This window comes from Harpia harpyja, chromosome 1 (assembly GCF_026419915.1).
Source record: "Harpia harpyja isolate bHarHar1 chromosome 1, bHarHar1 primary haplotype, whole genome shotgun sequence".
Classification (NCBI taxonomy): Eukaryota; Metazoa; Chordata; class Aves; order Accipitriformes; family Accipitridae; genus Harpia; species Harpia harpyja.
The window spans coordinates 87,367,450-87,393,185 of NC_068940.1; the positions used below are offsets into that span (position 1 = coordinate 87,367,450).

At 36.2% G+C, this 25,736-nt stretch overlaps 1 protein-coding gene across 1 annotated transcript in view; it reads left to right on the forward strand.

Annotated features, from left to right (window-relative positions):
- MALRD1 (MAM and LDL receptor class A domain containing 1) overlaps positions 1-25,736 on the forward strand; it is a 296,040-nt gene that overhangs the window by 97,187 nt on the left and 173,117 nt on the right. The window contains exons 21-24 of the mRNA XM_052803955.1: positions 9,415-9,571; positions 13,682-13,792; positions 14,720-14,933; positions 20,314-20,561. Coding sequence (XP_052659915.1) covers positions 9,415-9,571; positions 13,682-13,792; positions 14,720-14,933; positions 20,314-20,561 — 730 coding nt within the window. The remainder of the gene's footprint in view (positions 1-9,414; positions 9,572-13,681; positions 13,793-14,719; positions 14,934-20,313; positions 20,562-25,736) is intronic.

A 25,736-nucleotide genomic window follows, 5' to 3' on the forward strand; every position in this document is an offset into this window, starting at 1 on the left:
CTAGAGAAATAAGGTAACAATAAACAACAAAAACTTATTTAATTTTTATATATTTACAGAATTATTAATTCACATACTTCCCCCCCCCCCAATTTAAAAGCACTTTCTGAGAATATGTAATATTTTCTCTTGTTACACCCACTAAAAAAAGTGAAGGTTACGTGTGGTTGCAGTACAGTCTGAGAAGAATCCCACTCCTAACATTGTGCATAACGTTTTGTGGTGGATTGACCCAATCTCAGCCAGACCCAATACATGTTTCTTTACCCTCCTCTTGTCCCTTTAGGACTGGGACTGTAAATTCAACTTCGAATATCAGGTGACTCCACTAGCGCTTATAAGAAATGAGCCACCTTCAGTAATGAAGTCTGGAGTCCTGTCAGACTTCAGGTTAATATTATCTTTTGACTTTGTCATAATCCATTTGTTAGCGTCTACTTACGTCATTAGTGGCAAAGTTCAGATGAATGTGTGTGGAAAAATAATCTGGAAGTGCACACAGCCATCACAGTAATATAGATAATACACATTAGTACCACCTGAAGCAATATGTTGATTAAAAACTAAACACTAAAGACTGTACATTTAATATTTTTATAAGAGAAATCTCTGTACTTTGTGTTTATTGAAACTGAAGTAAAGACAATAATTCTTTCTTAGGAAAAAAAAAGTTTGGGGTTGAAAGTGCTGATAAAGTAATTCTAAATTTTGCACCATCCACTTGGGGAGCAAAAGTATTCATATTACTTGTGTGTCCAACTTAAATATGTAGTTGTGAAATACTAATTACTCTTAAGAATAAGCTAACAGTCCGAAATTATTTGCAGGATGATGTTAACTAAATAATCCATTTCAAGTAATCTTAAGTTAATCAAACCTAATTTTGTACGAAGAAAGAGAATGCACTGGAAGTATTTTTTAGCTCTGTATATTAGGATCCCAGAGCACAGGATTAGTATCATAACGAAAATCAATTAAATTGTGAAGAATTTAATCACTGTGTGTGGGTAAAACTTTACTAGCACATTTTCTGTCTGGAATTCGTATCTATTATGTAAAAGAAGGGCGTCAAAGTTGTACTCAAAGCTTTATGTGGTACGCTTGTATCATGGTCAAGGCCAGCAAGTTTCTTTTGGAATTTTGACTCTGAAGAGTCTGACAATAAATATAATGTATTTTGATTTAGTTCAAGAATTCCTTCTCACGTTTGTGATGATTTTCTTTGGAAGAGCTTTCTTATCTCAGTGTCCAATTACAGGTCTCTGTGTGGCTAGTGCTTTCGTGTGTTAAGCACCTTTGTTTCTGTTCAGTTGGAATTAACCATTGAAGCTCAATCCTGTATTTGTGTGCAGAAGTTTAGATGTTCATGCTAGAAAAATTTGTCTCTAGCACTGTGCAAAGAAGTAGGTCTGTTGGCATCCAGCAATTTACAGACAGTTGTCTGTAAACACAGCTAGAGTATGGCTTCTGCAATAGCAAATTGCTCTATTATATGCTTTCAGAAAGAAGTCTTCCAAAAAATTTACATCTACTTTGTCATGGCATGACAATCATAGTACTTTTTTGATTCTGAGTTTATTATGCATTAATGTTAAATGTTAATGGAGGTGGGAGGTTACTAGATAAAAAATATATTTCAAATCATGGTAAAAGAACTTACTCTTTTTGGAATTACCACTGTTTGAAATTAAATTTATCACATAATGCTGTAAATGAAGATCTGCATTCCTGACCACTGTTTGCTTCCAAATCCTTCTTAATTTTTTTTTAAATGTTTACAGAAATACTTAAATTTCATTGAAGAGCAGCCTTCTTTTTTTTTCTCTTTCTAGTTGTTAAATACAGATTTGAGTTACTGACTATTTAAAACCTATTAATAGTTAAGTGGTTAGAAGTGTTCTGTGGAGAACATCTTTCTCTGATACATAGTAGAATTAATTAGGTTATTGGAGTTCTTATTGTCCTTCAATATTACTGAAAATTACACATTTTATGACATTTTAATTTTACATATAGATTCTTTTTCTGCAATAATATCCTCACAGCTGCAATCCTTTATTCAGGAAAGAACCCTATTGAAGCCAATTAATATGTTATGTGTAAGTCACTGCAAGACAGGGGCTGTAAAAGATCTGTTCATATGTTATGATCTATAATAGGCCATCCTATATTAGGTACAGAAGGATAAGTAGTCAAACTATTTCTCGTGCAGACACTGAGTATCTAGCAAGTACAGATACTGAAGAAACAAGGTAATTCTTTCTCATTCTCCTTCTTTCTCCTCATAAAACTTCTTATGCTTCCTAGAGAAGTGTGCTCTGCCACATTTCTTTCAGATTCACAGTCATTATGCATTTTGAGTAAAACCTTGGCCACTCTCCACAGACTACCCTCCCCTTCCTACAACATGCGTTGCCTTCTGGCTGAAATAATGGGCATAACGGGCAGGGCATCAAGTAGCTGTTACCCGAAGTATAAAGGAGGTGATAAATTTCTTCTTGAATGAGTGCTTGAGTAATAAGGTCTCTCTCACTTCTGAAGTTTTTTAGCATCATTTTCTACAGGCAGATGCAGTGTTGAGGGAACTCTTAGGGTTTGCTTTTTTTTTACAGAAGGCTTACTCTTTCTGTATATTTCTATAATCCTTTCTGTAATATTTCTGTATTGCTTCTATCGACCTTCCAGCAGTTTCCCACCTTAAAGCCAAATTTCAAGTAAACAGTGCTATAGACACAATGTGTACGCGGCTTCCCCATTTTACAGTTAATATATTGAAGTTACACTGGACTCTATATGGACACATGCAAAGATAAAGATTAAGCCTTCCTTGTATCTTTGCCTGTTTCCTTAGGAATACTGTAATAATAATGACTTTTGGATGCTTTATATTTCTATTGCAAGTTTTGTTGGCAATGCTAGAAAATATGAAATGTTAGCATCTTTTAAAAGATTTTTAATATAGATTTTTATTTTTAGACCTACTTAAATTTTTACCAGAAGTTTCATATAATCTGGTTTCTGACACTATAAACAAGAAATAATAGGTATCAACATAAAACGAAGCTAGCATGATGGAACGGTAAAAGTATCACAGTTTACAACCATCTTGTGTCAAATGTATAAGGTATTAAAATACCAATACTATACTCTGATTACATAGTACAAGAAAAAAATTATGCCAATATGAATCTTTTCCCATAAATGCAGTTGTTATGAAGAAAAAGGGGAGAATTTAACTCCCTCTTAGCTAATGAAACAATAATCTAAAAAATTTTCTCAGAAATCTTTTAATGAAATGTTTTCTCCATAGGAAATCCTAGTTAATCTAAAACTAAAATTCTCCTGTGAATACCTTAACTTTGGCAAAACTTGTCAGCTGGTTTCCTATGCTCTTGGAGGAAAGCGAATAGAGAAGAGACTGATCTCCCCCAGCCCCACTATTCTGATAAAGGATACATAGGATGTGGTAAATGGAAACTGCCACTGCCTTGTCCAATTCAAACCATCAACTTGAGCTTTGACAGCCCGCGTTTCCCTGATATGTCTAGTATCCCCCAGTCCTTCCCCTTTGGTCAAGAGAATGCTTCTTTTAGATGTCAACTAGTGCCCTACTGTTTTTTTGACCACTAGTTTTGGGTTTCTCTCTGTACAGAAACCCATCTGGACTAATAGCAGGTCACTGACCTGGCAGATCCTGGACAGGTGGTGTTGGAGAGCTGAAGAATAACGCTTTAAATGCGTAATAGGTCCAACATGTCTATGGGGTTCTGATTTGCTATATAGATGCTGCACAGTGTTTATGGACATATATATCCAGGAAAAATAGAAAGGAATGTGGAGCTACTGCTTTTTGAATTTCAGATTTTACTATCGTGAGCTAATCATTGGGATGCTTATCCCTCTAAGGAAAATGAAATTTCCCTCTCTGGTTTGCCTGTTTTATTTGTTTGGTTTTGTCATTATTACTGAGATTTGGAAGGAAATCAGAACTCTCTAATGAAATGGAGTTCTTTGTTTTCTAATCAGATTTAGTTTTCACTCTGAATGAAAAATAAAGAGTATAAGGTATTTTATAAGTCCATCTAAGTGCTTAATCAGGGATTCTCAAAAAATTTGCAGAAGATACATAGATGAAGTAACACTTTAAAAACAGAGATATCCAACAATTAATTAAATCAGAGCTTGAACTTCCTGTATGGGGAAATTAAGCTGGTTAGTTTTTGATCCACTTAAAGACATTAGAACAATAGACAATTACTACTGTGAAATGAGTAATTCACAGTATAAGGCTTGATAACACTACCAGATTTAAGCTGGGCCTAATTTTTTGGATAAGCCTCCAACTTTTTTTTAGCACACCAAATCTTTCCCTCAATACTAATTCCCATTTAGTATATTCAGTTTCCTGTGTTCTTCTGAATGCTTTGAAGGGTGAAATACAGTGAGGATTCTTTTCTGTATGCCCATTCTTTGCTAACTACATTTTAAAAGATACTTGAAATATTAAGTTATTAACAAAGTCAGGTAAGGAAATGTAGCCCAGTTGCTTCTATTGAATTTTTTATATCCATTAAAGTGTTGTGAATTTCCCTCTGAAATTAATTAGGATTATTGCACTGGCACAGGAATATCTCTATATAGGGAATGCTTATAGTACAGAGGTAAAATTAATTATTTTCAAAGGGTAAATATAAAGATTTTAATGACACATACTGTAGCTGCCAACTATGAGGTTTTCCATGGGATAATTTTCCAAATAAGCCTGAGGTCTTGCAGCTACTGGCAGGGGAGCCTGTGTGTATTCTGCTGAATTTCAGCACTTACATAAGATCTACATTGAAAGCCAGATTTATTCACTCTTATACATCTTGAACAATACCTTGTTTTACACTTGTTACCATCAACTTCTTGAGGTCTTATTTGAAAAAAAGAAAAAAGAAAAAAAAGAAGGGGAGTACTTTTATGGAATAAGAAAAAAAGGAATTTAAGGAGGTGGTCAGATGATTAAATTGCACCATGAAGAAACCACTACCTTGGCTGAAGATCACTTAAAGAACAAAGATGATGGGTGAGGAGAGCAACTTCTGAGCAGAGTAAGAGAAACTGATAATTTAGGTTTATGGAAAGTTTTGGAATACCTTGTGACTGTATATTACTTACTGGTTTAAAACACATATAGGCCAGCTAAGAAGTCTTTTACTTTAAAAGTCACAGCTTGACAAACTGAACAGACGATTGCATGTATGTTAACTGGCTCTGTTACAAAAGATGCATCCATAGAAGATGCAGGTCCTCTAGTATGTAAACTATATGCAGAGTGATTACTTATTACTTTTTTTCAAACTCTTCCCCCTGTAAAATGTGCATCTCCCTGTAAATTCTGCGCAGGTTGCTATACCAGACAGCTTAAAGCATTCAAGACAGGGAGATTGCTTTGCTCTGTGAGCAAGCATGGTGCAAGTTAATGTCAGCTACAGACACTAGAAGAAAGCTTTCCTTTTAAACATCATGGATAGGTCACAAGTATATCAGTCTTGTAGACCTAAGTGTAAAAATTTCCATGATAGGAGTGAAGGTGAACAAGGATGCTCTACATACGCTTATCCAGCGCCTTCTGAGCCTTCCATTTTCCCTTACTTTCCCACACAACCTTAATATTCTTGTAATAACATACTGCCACCATGTTTAATGGCTAGCACTCTGTGAAGTGTATCATACAGGGGACTTTCATCTGGTTTACTAGTTTTAAATGTAACATTATAGCAAACACTGAAACAAGGGTGAAAAAACTGCAATGACGCCTGCCTTCTTAGGATGCACTATGGGACCAGTAGTATCTAGGTAGAGATGCGATTTTGGTCTGCCTTCGGGACCAAGACATATCTGACAGAACACACCAAATAAGAGATGAACGTTTGAATTTCATCACAGTACTGAGTGTACGCTACCACTGTTTCAAACTAATCTCACTGAGATGCCTGGGCGTAATACTGAATACTCTGGGAAGTATGAGGCCTGTAAGTGCTATTGCTTTTCAGAGCTCTTTATCATTCTGCTTCTTACAGTCCTCTTGAATGCTGTTGTAAATACAGCGCTGACACTCTTGGATCACTGAAGGCATGAGTTCCCAGCAGCAGAGTACATGCTGAATTTTCAAACATTTTTGCAAACCTTAAGAGAACTGGATATTCTTTTACCTCCAGGCAAGACTCTGGTAGAATATTCAACACCAAGGAAAAAAAAGAATCCAAAAATTGTTACATTGAAATAACAGCTTTCTTCAGCAGAAAGGAGGGAAATAAATGAATATTCCAAATGCAGACTTGCTTGAAAGATCTGTAACTATGTAGTTTTCAAAGTTTTCAATTATCACTTATATTACAAGCTGTTTATTAGAAGCTGTTTTAACAAAAGTGTTTTATTACTTTTTAGTTTGAGATTGTTTTTACCTAATTGCCCTAAGGCTTGCATATGTATTACCCTATTTTGTGCTTATTTTCTGCAATAGTTCACTTTCAAATATTTATGCTACTGTCTCAAGGATGGTGTAAATGCATGCACTAATTATAAAGATGTCTGAATTGCCAGGATACAGTGATAAAAGGAAAGCTTCAGTGACACTTCTCTCATCTGCTTCTGAATAAAAAAAAAACAAGATTGTGGAGAAGATCCAGATTTCCCCAGATCATTACTCTTCCCCCTAGAATCTCACTGGACTGACTTTGGTCCCTGTTGACTTTATCAGCAGTTCTCAGTGATTTCACCTGTAATATGTCTGACCTACACCAAATGAAGATCTGCCCCAACATATTGTTCCTCCTTCAAAAATATCTACTTCTATGTGGCTTAGAAAGAGAAAAATTTACTGTAAACTATTGGGCATTTCTTTTATAAGAAAGGAAGATTATAATTCTGCTGAGTAGTTATTTCTCTTTTATGCGTGGCAGTAGAAATGTTAACTCTGATCATGACCATTAGTTTCCTGCATGTATTTGATTTCTACCTAAAACTATGTGCATATGCAACCCAACCCACACACTACTGATTTTTTCTGTAAGTCTTCATTTTTCAGTTATGAACCATATGCACTTCACGTTCTCCAATGAACTTAAGAAACAATCTGCAAAAAGTTATCTTTTCCTGCACAAGTACTTCATTTTACAGGATCTTTTCGTACTTAATTTTAAATAAAACAAATGTATTAATAGTTTAGACCTGACAATCACCTTTCCCAGCTAAAGAGAAATTAAGGGCATAATTCACTTCTGTGCCTCGACATTTGCAGATATTTTACATACAAATCCTTACCAATATCTACAAATACAATGATTCTTTCATTCTTGCATGCTGGATAAGGTTCTGGGAAACCTCTGAGAAGTGTGTAATGATTACAGGGTTGAACTGTGGCTGATTAACTAGTAAAAGTGCTCCCCCCACTTCTGACCCATGGAAGCGTTAGAATTGTACTTTGGCCTGCTGAAGGAAACAGCCTGGTATTTCTGTACCAAAATGTTTTATGACTATCAGAATTGTCTCTTACTTTCATTTACCAAAATATTTTCTGCAGTTTCCCTGGGCTATAGCAGTTGCCTTTTTAATCCTTTTTTTTTTCTGGTGTGACATCAGGGGAGACAGAAGCAGTACTCTGCCTAACAGGCAATGGAACAGCCACTGATTTGCAAGAATTTTTGAAGGGCTGTTTTGTGTCAATGGCTATTATTACATTTTAATTTTCCTATGAAGCAAAAATTTAATGGTCTTAAACATCAAGAAAGAGAAAGAGATGGAAAATTATTTTCATTTGAATATAGCCTTAAGATCAACCACAGGTTACAGGAAAGATAAGGAGATACTATGAAATCCTTTGCCTGGGCAAAAGGAAGATCAGGCTATTTGCAGTCTATCAGTCTGTCACTGGTCATATTAGAAACAAGTTACTGCATACGTGATTCTAAGGATGAGTGAATTAATTGAAAGACTTCAGATCCTCAGAGGAAATTGCTGTGTGAGTACAGAGATAAAATTTGTCTGTTTCTAGCCTACTTTATATTATGTACTATAGTAGATAGCATGTGCTGTTCCTGAAGTGACTGAATATACACTGGAATTCAGTCTCTCCTTGACCTCCAGAGTACGTGACAGGCCTTAATTAATATATGTTAAAGTATTTTGTGATTATTGAGTGTAAATTATTCTATACAGTAAATGTAATCTATTAGTTTTGTTGTAACTTTGCAGTGATAAACCTGTATGTGATAAATTCAAACTTATTTTATGACACAGATCAGTACATGTTGAGTACAACATAGGCATTGCAATCTGAGGTAAATTGTGTCTAAATAGTGAAGATTTTAAAAAAAATTTATAAGGTGTTTTAAAGAAACAATTTTCTTACGAGATTTTAAAGAAACTTTACTAGATTATTGAAAAAGTAGCTTTCAATATTTGTTTAATACGGCAAAGGCAGCATCAACCTGAGTTCTTACCACAGGCACCAAAGTCTTTTAGTCCTTTAGACTGCTCTAAGTATAAAAGCTTAGAGAGGGCTGGTGGGAAAAAAAAAAAAAAAGTTCTTGAATCTGTACCATCGAAGCCCTGACTCTTCCCATTCAGCAGGACTTTCAGCCTGTGAACACCCTGTGGGCACCCCGTGTTTCTCTCGGCAGTGCTTGCTGGGCATGGTCGCTGCCTTCTCACAGTTGCAGTGATGCAACATTAGGAAGCAGTTGCTCAGATCTTAGCCAAACAGGAAAACTGAAAGGCAAGGAAAGCCGAATACCAGGACCTTTTTAAAAATGTAGGTCCCATCATCAGGGTTGTAAGCCCTTGTTGGAAAGGTTCTTTCTTTGGAGAAGCACTGAGCATGTAACAGCTCCACTACAGAGAACAAAATCTTATCTTTGGTCAACAGCTGCTTTTTATTTTGTAAAGCAAGGTTTTTATGAGTCAAATCTTAGATACCCAAAACACTAAGACTGCGCTTCTGGTCTCTCTGTACACTTAGTCTGATGCTTACTGCAAAGCCAGCCAGCCTCATCTTTCCCAGCAGCCTGGGAGAAAGAATCTCACCCAGTATCCTGGATTTTCTTGACTTCAAGCCAGGATCAAACCCTCTGATTTCCCTGAGGAAAGAGGGTGGGGGGGAAACCCAGAGGCCCTCCAGCCTTCATCTATATGACCCTGTGGGTAAAGCCTGACTTCAGCTCTGTATTTTGTTTTGCCGATCTCTGATAGAAAAATATTAGCTGCTTTTTCAAGGGCTTTTTGGGATTCTGGCTACACACTGATAAACTAGAAGGCATACCAGAAGATGGTATATCTGTATAAGGAAATACTACCATTTTAACTTTAACTAGAACTTGACTATGATTAAACGTTTTGTTTTAATAAAGAAAAACCTTTCTCTCTGAACAGGTGTACTGAAGAAGGCTGGTATCTGTTTGCAGACAGCTCAAATGGAGAATTTGGTCACACAGCTGACATTGCTACCCCAGTCATCTCCCTTACAGGACCCAAATGCAAAATCATATTCTGGAACCACATGAATGGTTCAACAATAGGTTCTCTGGAGGTACGTAGATGTTCTTGTTTGGGGTGGGGTTTTTTGGCTGGTTTGTTTTTGGTTGTTTTTTTTTTTACTGCCCAAAATTGCTGTGAGAATATTCATGTCTTGTCATTTAGATTCATTAAAGCTTAGGCTGCTCTTAAAGGAAAATGAGCAATTACTAACACTCCACTGCTCTCATTATGTTATGATCTGAAGGAAGCATTAGCTCAAGTAAGCTGGGGAAAATGTAACTTTCTACAACAATCATAAATTATGACCTTTATAGACATACTGTGGCTGGAAATTCCATACAAGAAAAAGCCTCGTACTGCACAATACTCTTTGACACTGACAAGCATCAGTAGATATGTGGACATTGAGGTCTTTGACTGAATGTGGAAGCATGAAAAAAAGAAGTACTTGTATTAAAATCTGCTGTAAAATTTTGTAGAAACAGCTTATTCCTCAGAAAGTTTAACATATATCCTTCAGAGGTTAATTATATTAACTTAAGTACCATTGAACTATTCCTAGGACATAACAGTAACGAACTTTCTTACCCAAACACTTTTCTTCACTCCAGTTAAAATAAAAGCACTTCTTTAAAGGAAATGTAACTCGTTCAGCAGCTTGTAGATGGAATGAGTCACTGCAAAGTGAATGAATAAAAGAGCAACATTGTTCTGAACAATTTTTTTGCTACACATCTGAGTAACTACAATGGGATTTCCCATGAATGTTACACAATAACTACAGCATCAGAAATGGATTGAAAAAAGTACTCAGGATAAGTTACCCAGTCACCTGCACACTCAGTATCAAATTAGGTGTGGCCAGTGCATGTGGATTTAGTTGTACAAATAAGTTCTCACTAGCTCGGTTACTCTGAATAACAAATTATAATGAAAAGTTAGCAGAGTTCAACTGTTCTGAAGATGAAATTAAAATGCATGTTGACATTAGAACTGAAATCTGAGATGTGTCCTTCACCCCATGCATGTGACTGTTAGATGTACAGAGGAAGCATGCTCTGTGTTTTCTTGATTTTTTTCTTAAATGATTTTTGAAAATATTGCTGAATTTCTCCCAAGCAAGTAAAGTTCTTGCTAGGCTGCTTGGCAAGTAGTCAAATTTTAATTCATCAGAGTTAGTGGGAAATCAGAGTATAAAGATGGTTTGTTCTCAGTTTTAAGACTCAGGACAGATAAATTTGCTTTGAGACTTCTTTGCATTTACTCTGGAGTCCAGGGCTTCTTTACAGTGTGGGAACCCATGTTAGTTGGGATCAGTCCACAGAGTGTTTTGTAGAATTTAACAGCAAGTTCTATGTAGCCATGACCAGTATTACCACTACAAAAGGCAAATATATAGACTTTTTTTTTTTTTTTCTCAGTTTCAACACAGGAGACTACAATTTCCCTCTATTCCTTAACTGATTCCCCCCCACCCTCCATAACTTAATTGATTTTAAGATGTACCAAAGGAAAATCACAAAACCTTTGCATTTTAAACATTGTAAATTATTACCTGGTTTCAAATGCTTAATTAATCAATTAATAATGAATGGAAGAATAACTCAGAATATAAAATTATTGAGGTAATTTCTTATTATTTTCTTCTAAAGTTTCTAAGTATTATATGAATGTGAATCTTTTCTGTGCTTAAAAATCAATAAAGGCCTTTTATCCATCTCTTCTCCCAAAGCTACCACATTTTTATTTAATTCACAAGTTTGGATTTTTGCATGTTAGTCTGCATCCATGCTGTCAATGTCATGTAGGACATGCTGAAGACTTTCCTGCTGTTTGCATGAATGGCTGTCTTCCTATGTTTCTGTGACTTTCTTAAACATTAATTATCTGTCACCTTATTGTGCAACCTAGGTTTGAATATTTGTTGGAACTATTTTTGTTTGTTTTTTGCCCTCTGACTTGGCATGGTTAACTCTACCAAAGTATTAGATGTTGTCCTGGTTTCAGCTGGGATAGAGTTTACTGTCTTCCTAGTAGCTGGTACAGTGCTGTGTTTTGAGTTCAGTATGCGAAGAATGTTGATAACACTGATGTTTTCAGTTGTTGCTCAGTAGTGTTTAGACTAATGTCAAGGATTTTTCAGCTTCTCATGCCCAGCCAGTGAGAAAGCTGGAGGGGCACAAGAAGTTGGCAGAGGACACAGCCAGGGCACCTGACCCAAACTGGCCAACGGGGTATTCCATACCATGTGACGTCCCATCTAGTATAGGAACGGGGAAGTGGGGGCAGGGATTCGCCGCTCAGGGACTGGCTGGGTGTCGGTCGGCGGGTGGTGAGCAATTGCACTGCACATCATTTGTACATTCCAATCCTTTCATTATTTCTGTTGTCATTTTATTAGTGTTATCATTATCATTATTAGTTTCTTCTTTTCTGTTCTATTAAACCGTTCTTATCTCAACCCACGGGTTTTGCTTCTTTTCCTGATTTTCTCCCCCATCCCACTGGGTGGGGGGGAGTGAGTGAGCGGCTGCGTGGTGTTTAGTTGCTGGCTGGGGTTAAACCACGACAGATGTACTTCTTCAATAACTTGCAATGTAATTGAAATGCATAGGGCTTCAAAGTGCATTAGGGTACAGGAAAGCCTTGGATTTTAATAGCACATAAATTTATGGCCATATTTAACTTTAAAATTATAACCTTTAGCATGATATGATAGAAAATATGAATTTCTGATTAAGGATTTGGATTTATAATTTAGTAGGTAATTTACAGTGCATGTAAAAGCATGTGTGTATGTGTCTGTATAGTCACACACATGTATATTCATATAAATATATAGTTTGTATTTGAGTGTAAGAAAAACCTTTTCTTATTCAGTACCCTTTATTCTCTCAAATAATATCTGTAATCCCCTTTTCTCTCCAATTTTTTTTTCCCTTAAAATTCATGTCTTCTGCAGGTAGCTGTTCTTGTCTATAAAGTCAGATGTCACTTTGTTTTTCTATTCAGTTTAATATATTACATCTGTTTCTTTTGCTCCCCTGGAATGGAAGCTCTTCAGTGTGAGGATCTGCTGTTTGCTTGGAAGAACTTACCTGTTATGCAATATCATATACACTCATGGGACTGCATAAATTTTCAAAAACCCCTTTATTTTCATTAAGATGAAAAATGCCTGGGATGCCCTAAGAAGATTACACACAGTAGCAATAAATCCTTGAGAGCAGAAGTGATTCAGGCAACTAGCGAACTGACGTTTAGCTCTGTGAGTACTGGCTGGAGACACAGCTTGACACAGTTCATCAAACACCCATCTTGTTATTGTCAGCTCAGTTGAATTTGGATGCCGAAGAGGCTGGAGCAAAACATATTTAGGACTTTGTGCTCATGTCAAAAAGGGTCAGCTTTCCCCAATTCAATGACTGTTTGCAGGGGTAAGGGTGTTTATGAGTCTTCCATTGCCAAACAGATGAAATTTGGTCTTTAGAAGAAAAGAACAAGTTTTTATTTGTAGAAGAAAAAAACATTTAATAAGAATCAGGACAAGAAAGTCTATCGCAGAATTGAGCAATCTAATGGATGCATGAATATTTTTTTCAGCAACTCTTACTGTTAATGCTGTTTCCATGTTTTACAAATGGATCCCGATCCATTAATGAGCAATTTTTATTTGCAGCTAGCCACTCCGGATAAATTAATGGGATAAGTTAGACCAGATAAGGCTCTGGACTGAGTATGTTTATGAGGATATCAGAAAATCTTAAAGCATTATTTTCTTAGAATAGCCATTTACACTGGCAAATCCCTTTGTGTCAGATAGGACTTTAGGAAAAGGTTCTTCACTAGAGAGGGGGGTCAGCCACTGGAACAGGTGGTCATGGCACCAAACCTGTCAGAGTTGAAGGAGCATCTGGACAACGCTCTTAGTCATATGGTTTAGTTTTAGGTAGTCCTGCGAGGAGCAGGGAGTTGGACTTGGTGATCCTTTTGGGTCCCTTCCAACTCCAGATATTCTATGATTCTATGACTCTATGATATTTAATGGTGGTATAGAGATAAGTTGTACAAGATACTCTTGAACTCTTATATACAGTTAAGGGACCTAAAGTGAGTTGGTAATGGAAAGATTTTTTGTGACCTAAAATTATTTCCTTTTTAGGTACTCTGTAAAACCAGTAATAGGACTTCTAAACTGTGGACTCAAAGTGGCAGTCAAGGTCCCCAGTGGAACAGAGCAGAAGTGTTCTTAGGAATTCGTTCAAATTTTCAGGTGTGTACTCCTATATTATGTGCTTCCTAGACAGCTGGTTTTAGGTACTTTTACAGTATGCGTTCTTCACCTCCTCATTTCCATTTTTGCCCTGTACACATACGGTACCTTCCCTTCCAAATAACAAAAGTCATCTTTTTGGATGTCTGATTGGTTATCTGAGCTGGACACAAGTTTCTGGAGATTTCTCACTCCCCTTCAGTGTCAGACTATCCATTTTTAAGACAAAGAATCCCTTCTATCCTTGAATCCAACTCAGGTTAAACTATTCTACTTCCTTCTCCTTAGTGTTTAGTACTTTTACATCTGGTTTTTGAAAAAGAATCTTGAGCATGATGTTGAGCTTTGATGATCTTGACGATCTTTGATGATCTTGAGCTTTGAAATATGAGCAGATTCCTAAGCCTCTTAGAGATACTTAGTCATGGGTATGCCATGCTTAGTTGCATCCTTATAAAAAAAACAGAGACAGCCAGGAACATATTTAAAAATGTGTTACATTCCCTGGTACTTCTGTCTTGGTAGGCTTTTAATGAAACTAACATTCTTTTCACATTCATGGGAATAACTGATGAATGACTCAGACTAGTCTTTTTCATGTTTACTTTGCAGAATTAGGTGGAACCCTTGCTATTAATTCAGGATGAGTGGGGACTAGTATCTGTTTGTGTTGCTCATTTTCTTTCTTTTTTTTTTTTTTGGTGCTTGGTTGATGTTAGAAGGTGGTCCTTCAGTAACTATAGTGACAGATCTGTACAATCAGTAGTACAAACTTTCATAGGACTGTGCTTTGACAGCAAGAACTGACCACTTCATATTTCCAGATTTGCAAGGACCGTCATAGTCTGTGTGCTATTCATGTTGCATGTATAAGCTTTTATATATCTTAACAGTGTCTTACTGTAATAGCTCTGCAATTTTTATTAGGTTGTTTTCAGGGCAAAACATGGTGTCAGTTACATGGGAGACGTGGCAATGGATGATATTACCTTTGAAGATTGTTCCCCTTTGGTCATCCCAGGCAGACCTTGCACATCAGAGGAATTCACATGTGCCAACAAGTATTGCATCCCAAAGGATAGTCTGTGTGATTTTGTAAATGACTGTGCAGATAACTCAGATGAGAGCCCTGCTATTTGCAGTAAGTATGGTAGATTTTTTAATATAATTATCATAAATAACTGTCCCTGCTGTGAATTGTTATTACTTCAATACTTTTGGCAGCTCATCAGCTAAGAAAGCAAACAAGAAGGTAATAATTTAATTCTATTCCTTAGCTTTTAAGGATTTTTAAATTACTATTATTTAATTTGAAATCATATGATAGCAAATAAAAAAAGCTGTTAGTGAATTTCTTAAAATAATTCAGAAAGCAGCTGTCTTTAAAAGCAGAATAAAAATCTCCTGCTTTCCATATGAAAGGAATGTATTAAACCTGAAAAAAATACTTCAAATGTAATACCTTTGGGATATGAGGGACCTACCTCCTTTGATATTTCAAGGATTGTCAGGTCTCTTAGCAAATCATTTAAATCTGAATACTGTACAATTTTGGTTTTACAAGACATATCAAGAAACATCATCTGTAGTATCGCATTCAGAGAATGATGTTTCATATCAAATGGGTTCTCCTCTGGAGAAATGGTTCACAATATATAGTACTAAGACTTTATTTTTTCTAGTACAATTGTGGGAAATGCTCACACAATCAAATCTGCATTGTTTGGTACTGTGTGAATAGTTGCCTCATTTTTATTGAGATTATGAATACAGTTTATCAGATTCTCAGTGAATACAATTCTATGAAGCAAAAGTATGCTGATAGCCTATTAAGCTAAGGTACGTGGCAAAGGGACCATGTTTTGCAAATTATTTTCATACTATTAAACTTCTCAGTGATTTCCAAACCAGGAATAGCATGTCACTAAGCTACACGGGGACCTATTCAGATCTTCTGCAACTAAAAATGAAGAGTATATCAAGCTGGAATTACTCTGTTGAAAAAGATTCTCATATTTTGGCTTTTATTTTCTGAAATAGTTAAAAGCTCTTTACCCATGACTTTTTTGAGTTTTCTGGATTGTCTGTATTTCCCATGAAGCACCATCAGCCAAGTAAAGACAGAAGCATTAGGGGCAAGATGGTTCAAGCAGATTGATAGGATTTAGCTTGGCAACTCCCTAAAATAAGTATTTCATTCTGATTCCCCATTGGTAAAGAGATGAACTGAAACAGTCCCACAAAGAAAATGCTTTCCTGTAAAGTGCTTTTTTTACTTATTATTTTTAAGTTAAAAAAAAAAGTAAAAAATTATTAAAAAAAAAATAAGAAAAGAACTTTCCTGACTGCATTTTAAGAGGAAGCTTTACAATGAAGTATTATGGAGCCTTAAGAGCACAGGGGTTATTACTGGGGTGAAACTTCCATATCAGCATGGATTTTGCCTCAGATAAAAGATTAATCTCATTTCATAGTGTCTAATTATGCTATAAAATGCTTAGTGACCAGTTATGACTTTGTTAGGTCTGGGAGTGCTTTATTTAATAGCATTTTCAATAATAGTGTCAGGATTAATTTTTGCTTTCCTTTTTTTCCTTTTATTTTTTCAGTTTTGAAAAAGGTATGGTGCTTTAAATTTTTACTGTGTGCTGGAGAATTTGGGGTTTCTTCTATTGGTGCTGCCTCTGCCGTAGAAATACATAATATAGCACTTGATGAAAATATACTTAACAGAAAAATGCTAGTTCCATTTTCCCAGCTTTTTCATGAGGCAGGCTGCCTCCAAAGAGAACATAATGATAGGAAACACATATTTCCACTCTTTGTGAAGTTTTTTTCCATTCCTTGCAGCCATCAGAGAAGAAGTTGTTTCCTCACTGCTGAACCATAGAACGGTAGCTTGAAAACCTCAAACTCAGAAGCCTGGGGAAAGCTTTAGTAGGGCAAAGCATGATAGATCAAAGCACAGGAAACAAGAAATGGGCAGTTTTGTCCAGGCATGGCAATTGCGTTTAAAAGACATGAAAACTGTGCAGCTCCAAAGTACCTTTTAGCAGTAGGCCTTCCAGGATCACTAGCTCTAACTGTGGGTGTGGTTTGCTATGTGCACAGAGTCATCATATCTTAGTTAATGAAATCTTTCGCACCTTGTTGAAAGAAACTAGTCCCTAATCTCTCCTGAAACTTCAGAATGTTAATAGGACTTTATCACAGGATGATACTCACCCAGTCTAATTAGCAATGTCTAGACAAAGCCAGTGCTGCTGAGATATAAGCTATGCCTCATAAAGCTGTTAAATTACTATGGAGACATCTGTGTCTTGGTCTTGTTTGCTTTGTAGAGGGCTCTTTTTAGCTAGTTGCATGACGTCAGTGCCATAAAATAAGTCAAGTATACATTTTAACAGATATACTGATTCATCAAATGTTTAGAAATTATTCCATTAGATACTGAATGAGTGATCCATGCTCGTAGTTTTCTTTAAGCAAATCACTAGTACAATTTTCTTACTACAAGTATATGAGAACAAAATAGACCACAACAGTGCTGGAGAGGTAGTGGCTGGTAGCACTCCTTCAACCTTGTTCAGAAACTGCTGAGGTTCGCCTTATGCTGCTTGAGGTTAGCAGTGTATCAGAGGAAGGTCTCTGAGGCAGCTCTGGTTAGATTGAGTTGAGTATGCCTCCTTGAGGTAGAAATGGTGTTTTATGAGATCTAGTAAACTAATTTTTGTGAAAAATGCTGTGGGGCAGTAGCGTTTTTCCAGTCTGAAATATGGATTAGTGCCAGTGCAGGTGGCTGTACTTGGTAGATGTTTGGTTTTGTCTGAGCTTGATTAATGTTTGGTTTAGCTCATCAGTGTGCTTCTGAAGCAAATCTCTCAGTTATTCCTATTTATTGTGATCTGGTTTGCATTGTAGAGTGTGCTCAAGCATATGAACTAGGCTCCTTTCATTAGAAAATAGAAAGATGAGCTCCAGGAGGGCATCAAATGTGTTCTAACCACTAGTGGTCATTCAGCCCACAGGACCAGTCTATGCCCCCTCAGTCATCTTTCCTCTGCTACCCCCTTAAAAGTCATCAGGTCCTCAGGATCAGGTGTTTTGCTCTACAGATCTGGTCCTATAGCTCTGTACTTCTTGTTCATCGAGGCATAGCTGTTGGGAATAATATGACTTAAAATAGTTTAAATTTTGCTCCACTTAATTACTTAGTTTATTACAAAAAGATTCATTAGATCTTTTGTGATCAGTATAATACAATTCCCATACCTACTGTTAAGTGTTTTTCTTAAATTATTAAGTTCTCATCCAGTAGACTAATTCAGCTCCACAGACAAAAGGATTAGCTTTGCTTCTGTACTTCATTACCAAGAAGAGTTCATAGAATCATAGACTGGTTTGGGTTGGGAGGGACCTTAAAGATCACCTAGTTCCAACCCCCCTGCCATGGGCAGGGACAGTTTTCACTAGACCAGGTTGCTTAAAGCCCCATCCAACCTGGCCTTGAACACTTCCAGGGATGGGGCATCCACAACCTCTCTGGGCAACCTGTTCCAGTGTCTCACCCCCCTCACGGTGAAGTTCTTCATAGAAGTGTCTACTACCAAAGATTTAATACACAAGTGCACAGTCATCTTCTGTAACTTGAGTTTCTAAGCAGGCTACCTAAGTTCTCTTTTTCATCAGTGGAGTGACCCACTTCCAGGCTGAAGTTTTTGTAATTTAAAATTGGTTGTTTGAGTCAGATTGGATAAAATGTCCTATAGATATAAGTATTTTTCTTTGTTGACTATAGAGATCCTATAAGGACATCTAAATTTAGATTAGGTAACATGCAATAATTAGGAGCGATGTTCACTGCTCATGCCTTAAGGTCTTGATTCTTGAAAACAGGCCTTTAAAATAAAATGGTCAGTTGCATGCACAAATTTTATTGACTCAAGATGGAATTTGTAAGTAACTGAAGGAATTTCTTTAACTAGGATCCTGAAATATCAAGTAACTAAATGATCATATGGTAAAAGATGAGGAGTGACAAATTTTATGGGCAGTTGCATTCAGTTGAGGTAAACTACAATCTATGTTTTGCATAAATGATAATTGTATCATTTATAAACATCAGGTTTGGGGTCTTTTTAATTGTTATTTCACATGGCATCATATTTGCAGACAAAGGTAGAAGACAGTGAAGCTATTTTTGCTAAATAGTCCATATTTTTAAGAAAAAGTTTCTAGCTTCTTTTTCATCCTTATGACCTCCACAAAGAAAAATACAAGGAACAAATCTTTCATCTGATTTCAGCCTGCAATTTTAGAGGTAGCTGTCTGTACTGTTTTGGTCCATGTGTAGACTCCATGAATTTTAGCTCCTTGGCCTCATTACTGAAGCTTCTGACCAGCTGCCAATTAAATAAAGCTACTTTTAAGCAGCTGAACTTTATCAGACCCCAGAAGAGGCTCAGGTTCTGTTTACGTTTTATGAGAGAGCTTTTGTCATTTCTTATATTGTCAGACCAAATGATCCATACAGTTTCCAAATTTATCTTCAAAGCACTTTCCTTTCCAGCAATAACAGTAAGAATATTCAGGGCACAGTCAAAAGTCTCTTGAAGGCTCTGCTGAAACTCCAGCAAGTTTAGTGTTACTTGGTAATCATTATAATGAAGTTATAGACGCATAGAAGAAAAAATATACACAGCTTAAACTTCTGGAGTGGTGCAATTGACTTAACCTTAATTTATGTAGACAGTTGACTCAACATGCTGGCTATTTTGACATTCAGGATTGGAAAATCGGTAAAGACCATACATGTTGTTTCATATAAAAATCAACCAAAATTATGACAGCTTTCTCTTTTTCTAGACATTAAATACAATTTAAGGAGAAATGTAAATAATCATCTATGTTTGCATATTGGCTAAGAAAATACATGTGTGAAGTCTTCTGGAAACATGCAAAAGTAAACTAACTATGGGCGTGATTCAGCTCAAAGTTAGCACACCTACCTTTATGTTTTACCTACATGTGTCTGTATGGAGGCTGTTTCTTTGTGGTGCTCAATACATTCATTCGGCTGGGCTTCTGTTCCCTAAATATAGGCATTTGTTATAATTTCCACCTGACTTTAATATGTTCCTCCAAAAAGAGGCTAGTTTTCTGCAGATGTCTTGGATGTCCTATGGAGGGCACCAATTGACCTCTGCCTGTAAGGCCCTAAAGAGCTATTCAGCTTGACATAAAATAGATTGCTATATTTGGTTACTTTTATACCAAGGACTTCTGACTATAATAATGAGAGCACAGAGACCTACCTCATATATATGCAGTTTTATCCTATCCTATTATTATTTCCTAGAACATTAAAAATGCTCTGTTTAATAAGATACATGGATATTATTTTTTTATATTGAAGCTTTTTTTTTTTAATGGATTTGAGTACTACATTGCAGTACATGTACCTAATTAACTTCTTGAAAAAAAAAGAAATGTCTTTTCATGTGTGTGTAAATGTCTTTCAGGTACATCTATTGGGCATTGCAATTTTGAGTTTGATCTCTGTGAATGGAAGCAAGATGAAAATGACGATTTTGACTGGAACCTCAGAACTAGCAGTACTACAAAAATGGGCACTGGACCAGCTACTGATCATACATTGCAAGAGCCATCTGGGCATTATATTTTTATAAAGAGTTCATTTCTTCAGCTACCAGGACAGAAAGCTAGGATTTCTAGTCCTGTCCTAAGCAGAAGGAATAAAAACTGCAAGGTATGTGGGGGTGTGGTACTAGCAGGAATGCAGAATTTGATTTCTAGATTGCACCAAGATAATACTCCTAAAATAAATAAATATGATCACTGAAATATTTCTTGAGAAAAAACAAGCATGGTGTAGAAGAGTCAGGGCCTGATCTTATTTCCTTGAAATCATAAGAAAACATGTATCTTGCTGTGGGAGAAGAATGAGTTCTGTAAGTAAATAAGTACTCTGGGAGATTCAGGTAAAGTTGACAGTGAATGCAGTGTCTGATTTAGAATAAGTCTTATGCGACACTCACCCTAAGTAGCATACAACTATGTAATGGTTTGTGTTTTTGTAGAGAAAATGTGTATAAATACAGTAACAATTGCCCTGGAAAGGTTACAACTGCAAACAGAAGGAAGCATGACAGAATGCTTTGTCACTGGCTCTCCTCTAGAGAATGGAGAAAAATCAGCCCTTATTTTCCGAAACACTACAGCACATTGTAGTGATTTGAGCTTCATCATTTCTTTGCAAACCTGGATTTAAAAGTTTTCTAGCTTTGATATATCTTTTATATATAGTTTTTACTAAAATAGTAACTTGTAGTTTCATAAGACATCTTTCAGGACACATCTATCAGAATCTGCTGCAGGAACAACATGCTGAAAAAGTGAATTTTGCAGAAAGTTGAACTATGCACTGCTTTGAAATGGTATTTTTCCAAATTTTCACAGTCTTTAAGTGTCAAGGCAAAAATGAGTGGTATCTCAGTGTCTAACATCAGTGTCAAACACACAATGGAAGTTTAAACATTGATAGCTGCCAATAATTCTAATTACTGATAAAACTGGTAATAATTTAAAAATAGTAGTTAGAAATAGAGCTAAAGAAATATCTCTATATATTATTTACCTGGAGAGGAATAGTGTGCATAAATGGAGCTGCTGTGGGAGGGGAAGTGGTACTTTTAGCCTTTGGAAAATTAGCAAAAGAAAATTTATAAAGACTTTAGAAAATTAGCAAGGCAGGAATGACTTAACATTTTCAGGGTAAATTTGGGAATGGATTTCCAGAATTGAAGAAGTGAAGAAGAATTTTTTCTGGAAGAAAAAAAAAAAAAAAAAGACCTGGTGTCACATCCCAAAGTTGGAGCGACTCAGGTTGGTGGATTACCTTTGTCAGAATTAAGGTGAAACAACACCAGGGGAGTTCAAACAACAATCAACATTTATTCAACCTAGCTAACCTTGCCCAAGTACAAGTGAACTTATCAATATAAACTTTGTAACATGTCATTAAGCCGCTGTTTGAAAAGAGAAGGGAGGTGTAGAAAAAGAAACAGAAAAAGGAACAAGAAACTGTGTCAGAAGGAGAGCTCTCCTGTTGAGTCACGAGGTTCAGAACAGACCCTCTTGCATTCTGGACTCCTTCTCAAAGAGGAGCCCAGGGGCAGCTAGATCCACTCCTAGTCTCAGACTTGGTCAACAGTTTGTGTTTAAAAGGATGAGTTGTAGGGACTGTGGAAAAGAGAGAAGAAAAAGAGGGAGGGAGAGAGAGACAAAGAAAGAAAGAGAAGAAAAGGGTTTCACCAGTCCTGGGTCCAGTGTTGGTCCAGCCAGTGTAGAGATCCAGTTCCAGAGGGCATGTGTTAAGAACTCCTTCTCCCTTCTTTTATAGTGCGTTAGTCGGTGGTCTCGACACGCGCAGTCCCACTCCTAGGGTTCTCTGGAATCGGTTAGTGAGCTTTGGGGGTTTCATTGGGGAGTTGCCTCTCTTGCCCTGCTGGCATGACCGCTTAAGATAGAAGCACGGTCCCATCCTCTGTGGGGCCCCCTCCTCCAGGCACATATGCTGTGCTCCTTCTCCTGGTCACTTAAAATAAGGAATTGCAGCTTTGGAGAGGCGTGGTCCCACCCTCCGTGGGGTCCTCTCCTCCGGCCACATTGTCCTGTTCACAAAACTCCAACGTTTTTACAGAGGCCATTTTCTCCACCAAAGTTCTTTAATGAATGTTTGAGACATTGACCATAATTTCTCAGACCATCACACCTCGTGAAGACAAAAAGGATGTATTAGTATATGAAGTTATTTCAACGTTTGATTTGAGCAATGAATTAATCTCTCAAATAGTTAATTAACACCCAGAACTTCATCCTAACAGATCAGACAGTCCCTAAAACTGTTTTACTCCATTCTGTGAGTTATTAGAGTTGACAGGAAGTGTGAAAAAGTGCAAAGTGGTCTAAGTCATATGCCAGCCTAGAATCTAGGGTAAAGAATTTTGAAACTATTGTGAGTAAAAAGAACATTCAAGCTATTATTTTGCTAATTATTTTGCTATTAACATACGAAGATCTGTTTAACTTGGCAACAGGAATATTTGTTGGCTATCTAACTTCACCCAGTTAAATAAGTTCAAGAGCTCTCTAATGATCTGACCATAAATTAACCACTTTGCTCTCCAGCATTTGGAGCATCTCCAGTACTGATGCCACACTTGGAATTCTTACTCCATCAGTTTGTTGCAGATACTGGTCCAGTAACTTGTCTGACAGATTATGTCAGTGTCTTTATATTTATGGAAGATGTAAAACTTTATTGAGTTTCTGCCTGTAAAATAGGATATATAGTAATTTTACATTAGATTTTTGTCCCCAGTGGTCTCATTTTGCAAGTTCACCTTTACACATACATCTATCTAATAACTCACTCTCTCAAGATGATAATCTTGGTGAAGAGGAGTCATCTATTAAAAAGCCTTTGAATTGAACTGCTTGTGTGATCACTGCACTATGCTCATCAAATGAAGGTTGTCTTAAACTGAAATAATACTAAACAGTTTTACTGTATATGCAGATGACACCTCTGTTCAAAATGTCCAGTCATTTGCCTCTAGTTCCATTTATCTCATACTCACTACTCATGAGGAAAATCAAAACCTGTAAAGAGTTTGTCTGAAACTTGGAAGGAGTTCTACTTATGCTTGAGATTTCTAAGCGGTTCATTCAACTGAAATTCTTCTGGCTGTTTGAAAACTTCCAAAATTTTTTATAGATAAGAAAATCAGGAAGTATTAAACATAAATGGCTGGATTTTATGATCCAAACAAAGCTTGACTAATTTCAATATGTCAGTAGCAAAACTTAATCTAGCCATTATAAAATATCTTCAAAATTTGAGCCATGTCTGATCTTTTCTAAGTTAATTTTCTCTATTGCCTAAAATATATATATATATATATATAAAAATTCTGCTCACATGAGCTTGGAGATGTTTGCTTCTTTCTTTAGCATCATATTTGAAAACATCTTTTTCTTAACCTTATCTGGTTTTATGCTTTAAAAATAACTTTTCCAATATTTAACTTCTGTCTATGAAGAGTAAAACATATATGCAAAGAAATACAGAATAACTGAGAATGACAGGTTCACATCTGAATATTTATGAAGTATCACACATTAAATGCAATGAAATGCTTGAAACATAACTATTGGAAACTATTACTTTTGTCACGCTGAAAGTTATTTACAAAAAACACTGGGTCTATGTCTTCTTCAGACAAAACTTCTACACCTATGATATGGCTTGAAACAGTCAGTCATATTTATGACATTTTATAGTGCTTTTTGAAGGTTCTGACCAGTTCTGAAACTTTCATTTAGGCAACTGACCAAGAGAAACAAAACTTCTGGTAAAGGAAATTGTATGAATAAAAAAATTATTTCAAGACCCAGACCTTCACCTTAGCAGATCAGACAGTACCTTAAAGTATTTTTCTCCTTTCTATGAGTTATTAGAGAAGCAAATGCTGCATCATATATTACAATAGACTTAGTCTGGGATCTTTACGCCCATTCAGATCAATGGAAAATATACATTTAGGTCGGTGAGACAAGAGTTTTATGCAGAGAAAACAAATTACATCAGCAAGTATAAAGGGACATACATGAAAAAAAGTGGTTTGTTTGTATACAAGACTTTCACAAACCAAGCTGCATATTAAAAAGAATAGAAATCCAAGGGAAACTGTCTAAGTAGAAAGAGAGACCATGCTAAAAGAAATCTGGGAAAGAACAGGGAGAATTCTGCATGAGGGCATCAGTGATTAATTATACTATCTGGAAAAGTCAACCCATAAGAAAACCAGGAAATCTGTATATACTATTGTGGAATAATAAAGCAATTGTGTTGAAAATACTTTAAAAAAACCCTTAAACACCTTATTTGGATTAGTATTCACTGCAGGATATTGTGTAGAGATACCAGCCTGAGAGCTGCTCCTTAGAACCAATGTTGAAGCAACATTGTTGCAGTCTATGGTGCCAAAAAAGATGGTGGTGGAACAAAGTCTTAAATTTAGTTGTAATAAATAACCAAAACCATATGGCTTACATTGTGTTCTGAGGGAATTTAAGAATGAAATCAAAGAATTTTAATAAAAAATATGAAAGATGTCACTAACATCAGCAGTTCCTTTATGGTATGTATGGTAGAAAGTGTGTGTGGAGGGGGCTGTTTGTTTGCTTTTCCAAGTATTGTATTTTCTGTATATTTTAGCACTGTAAACTTTCCAAATTTATTTCAGTATCAGAAAACTAGTTACAAACAGAACCAGTTGTTATAATTCTTTTAGTTTTCAAAAATCTGTGATAAATTCTTCAGGACAGACCTGAAAAGATTAAGTAGCCAAGTGATGAATGAAAAATCCAGAGAACCTTGGAGAACTAAGACTAGAGAGCTAGCCTATGTTCTGATGCAAAGCAAATTAAGTATGGGAATTAATATTTCACATGCATTATAATTCAAGCCTGAGTAATGTGGGGCCTCAGCCCTGAAGGGACTTGGATACATGCTTAAAATTAAATTTGTGCATAGCTGTTATCAAGATGGCATTACTACTATATGATATATCTATAAATGATGTAATGGAACAGAAGACCAGTATGTTGACTCCAATATATAAAATTATTCAGTGTAATTGAGATAAAGGTATTGCAAGTAAGTGTGAAGTCCAGAAAGTAATGTTGGGGCCTGGGGAGAGCGGGATATGAGTTCAATGATCATAAAAAAAAGGCAAACATACAAAATACAGTCTGGTAGTTTTGCAAAGAACTGTAGCTAATCAGGAGCAGTGTGGTGGGCAGTTCTATGAAAATGTCTGCTCAGAACTTAATGACAGAAAATCAAACAAAATTCAGC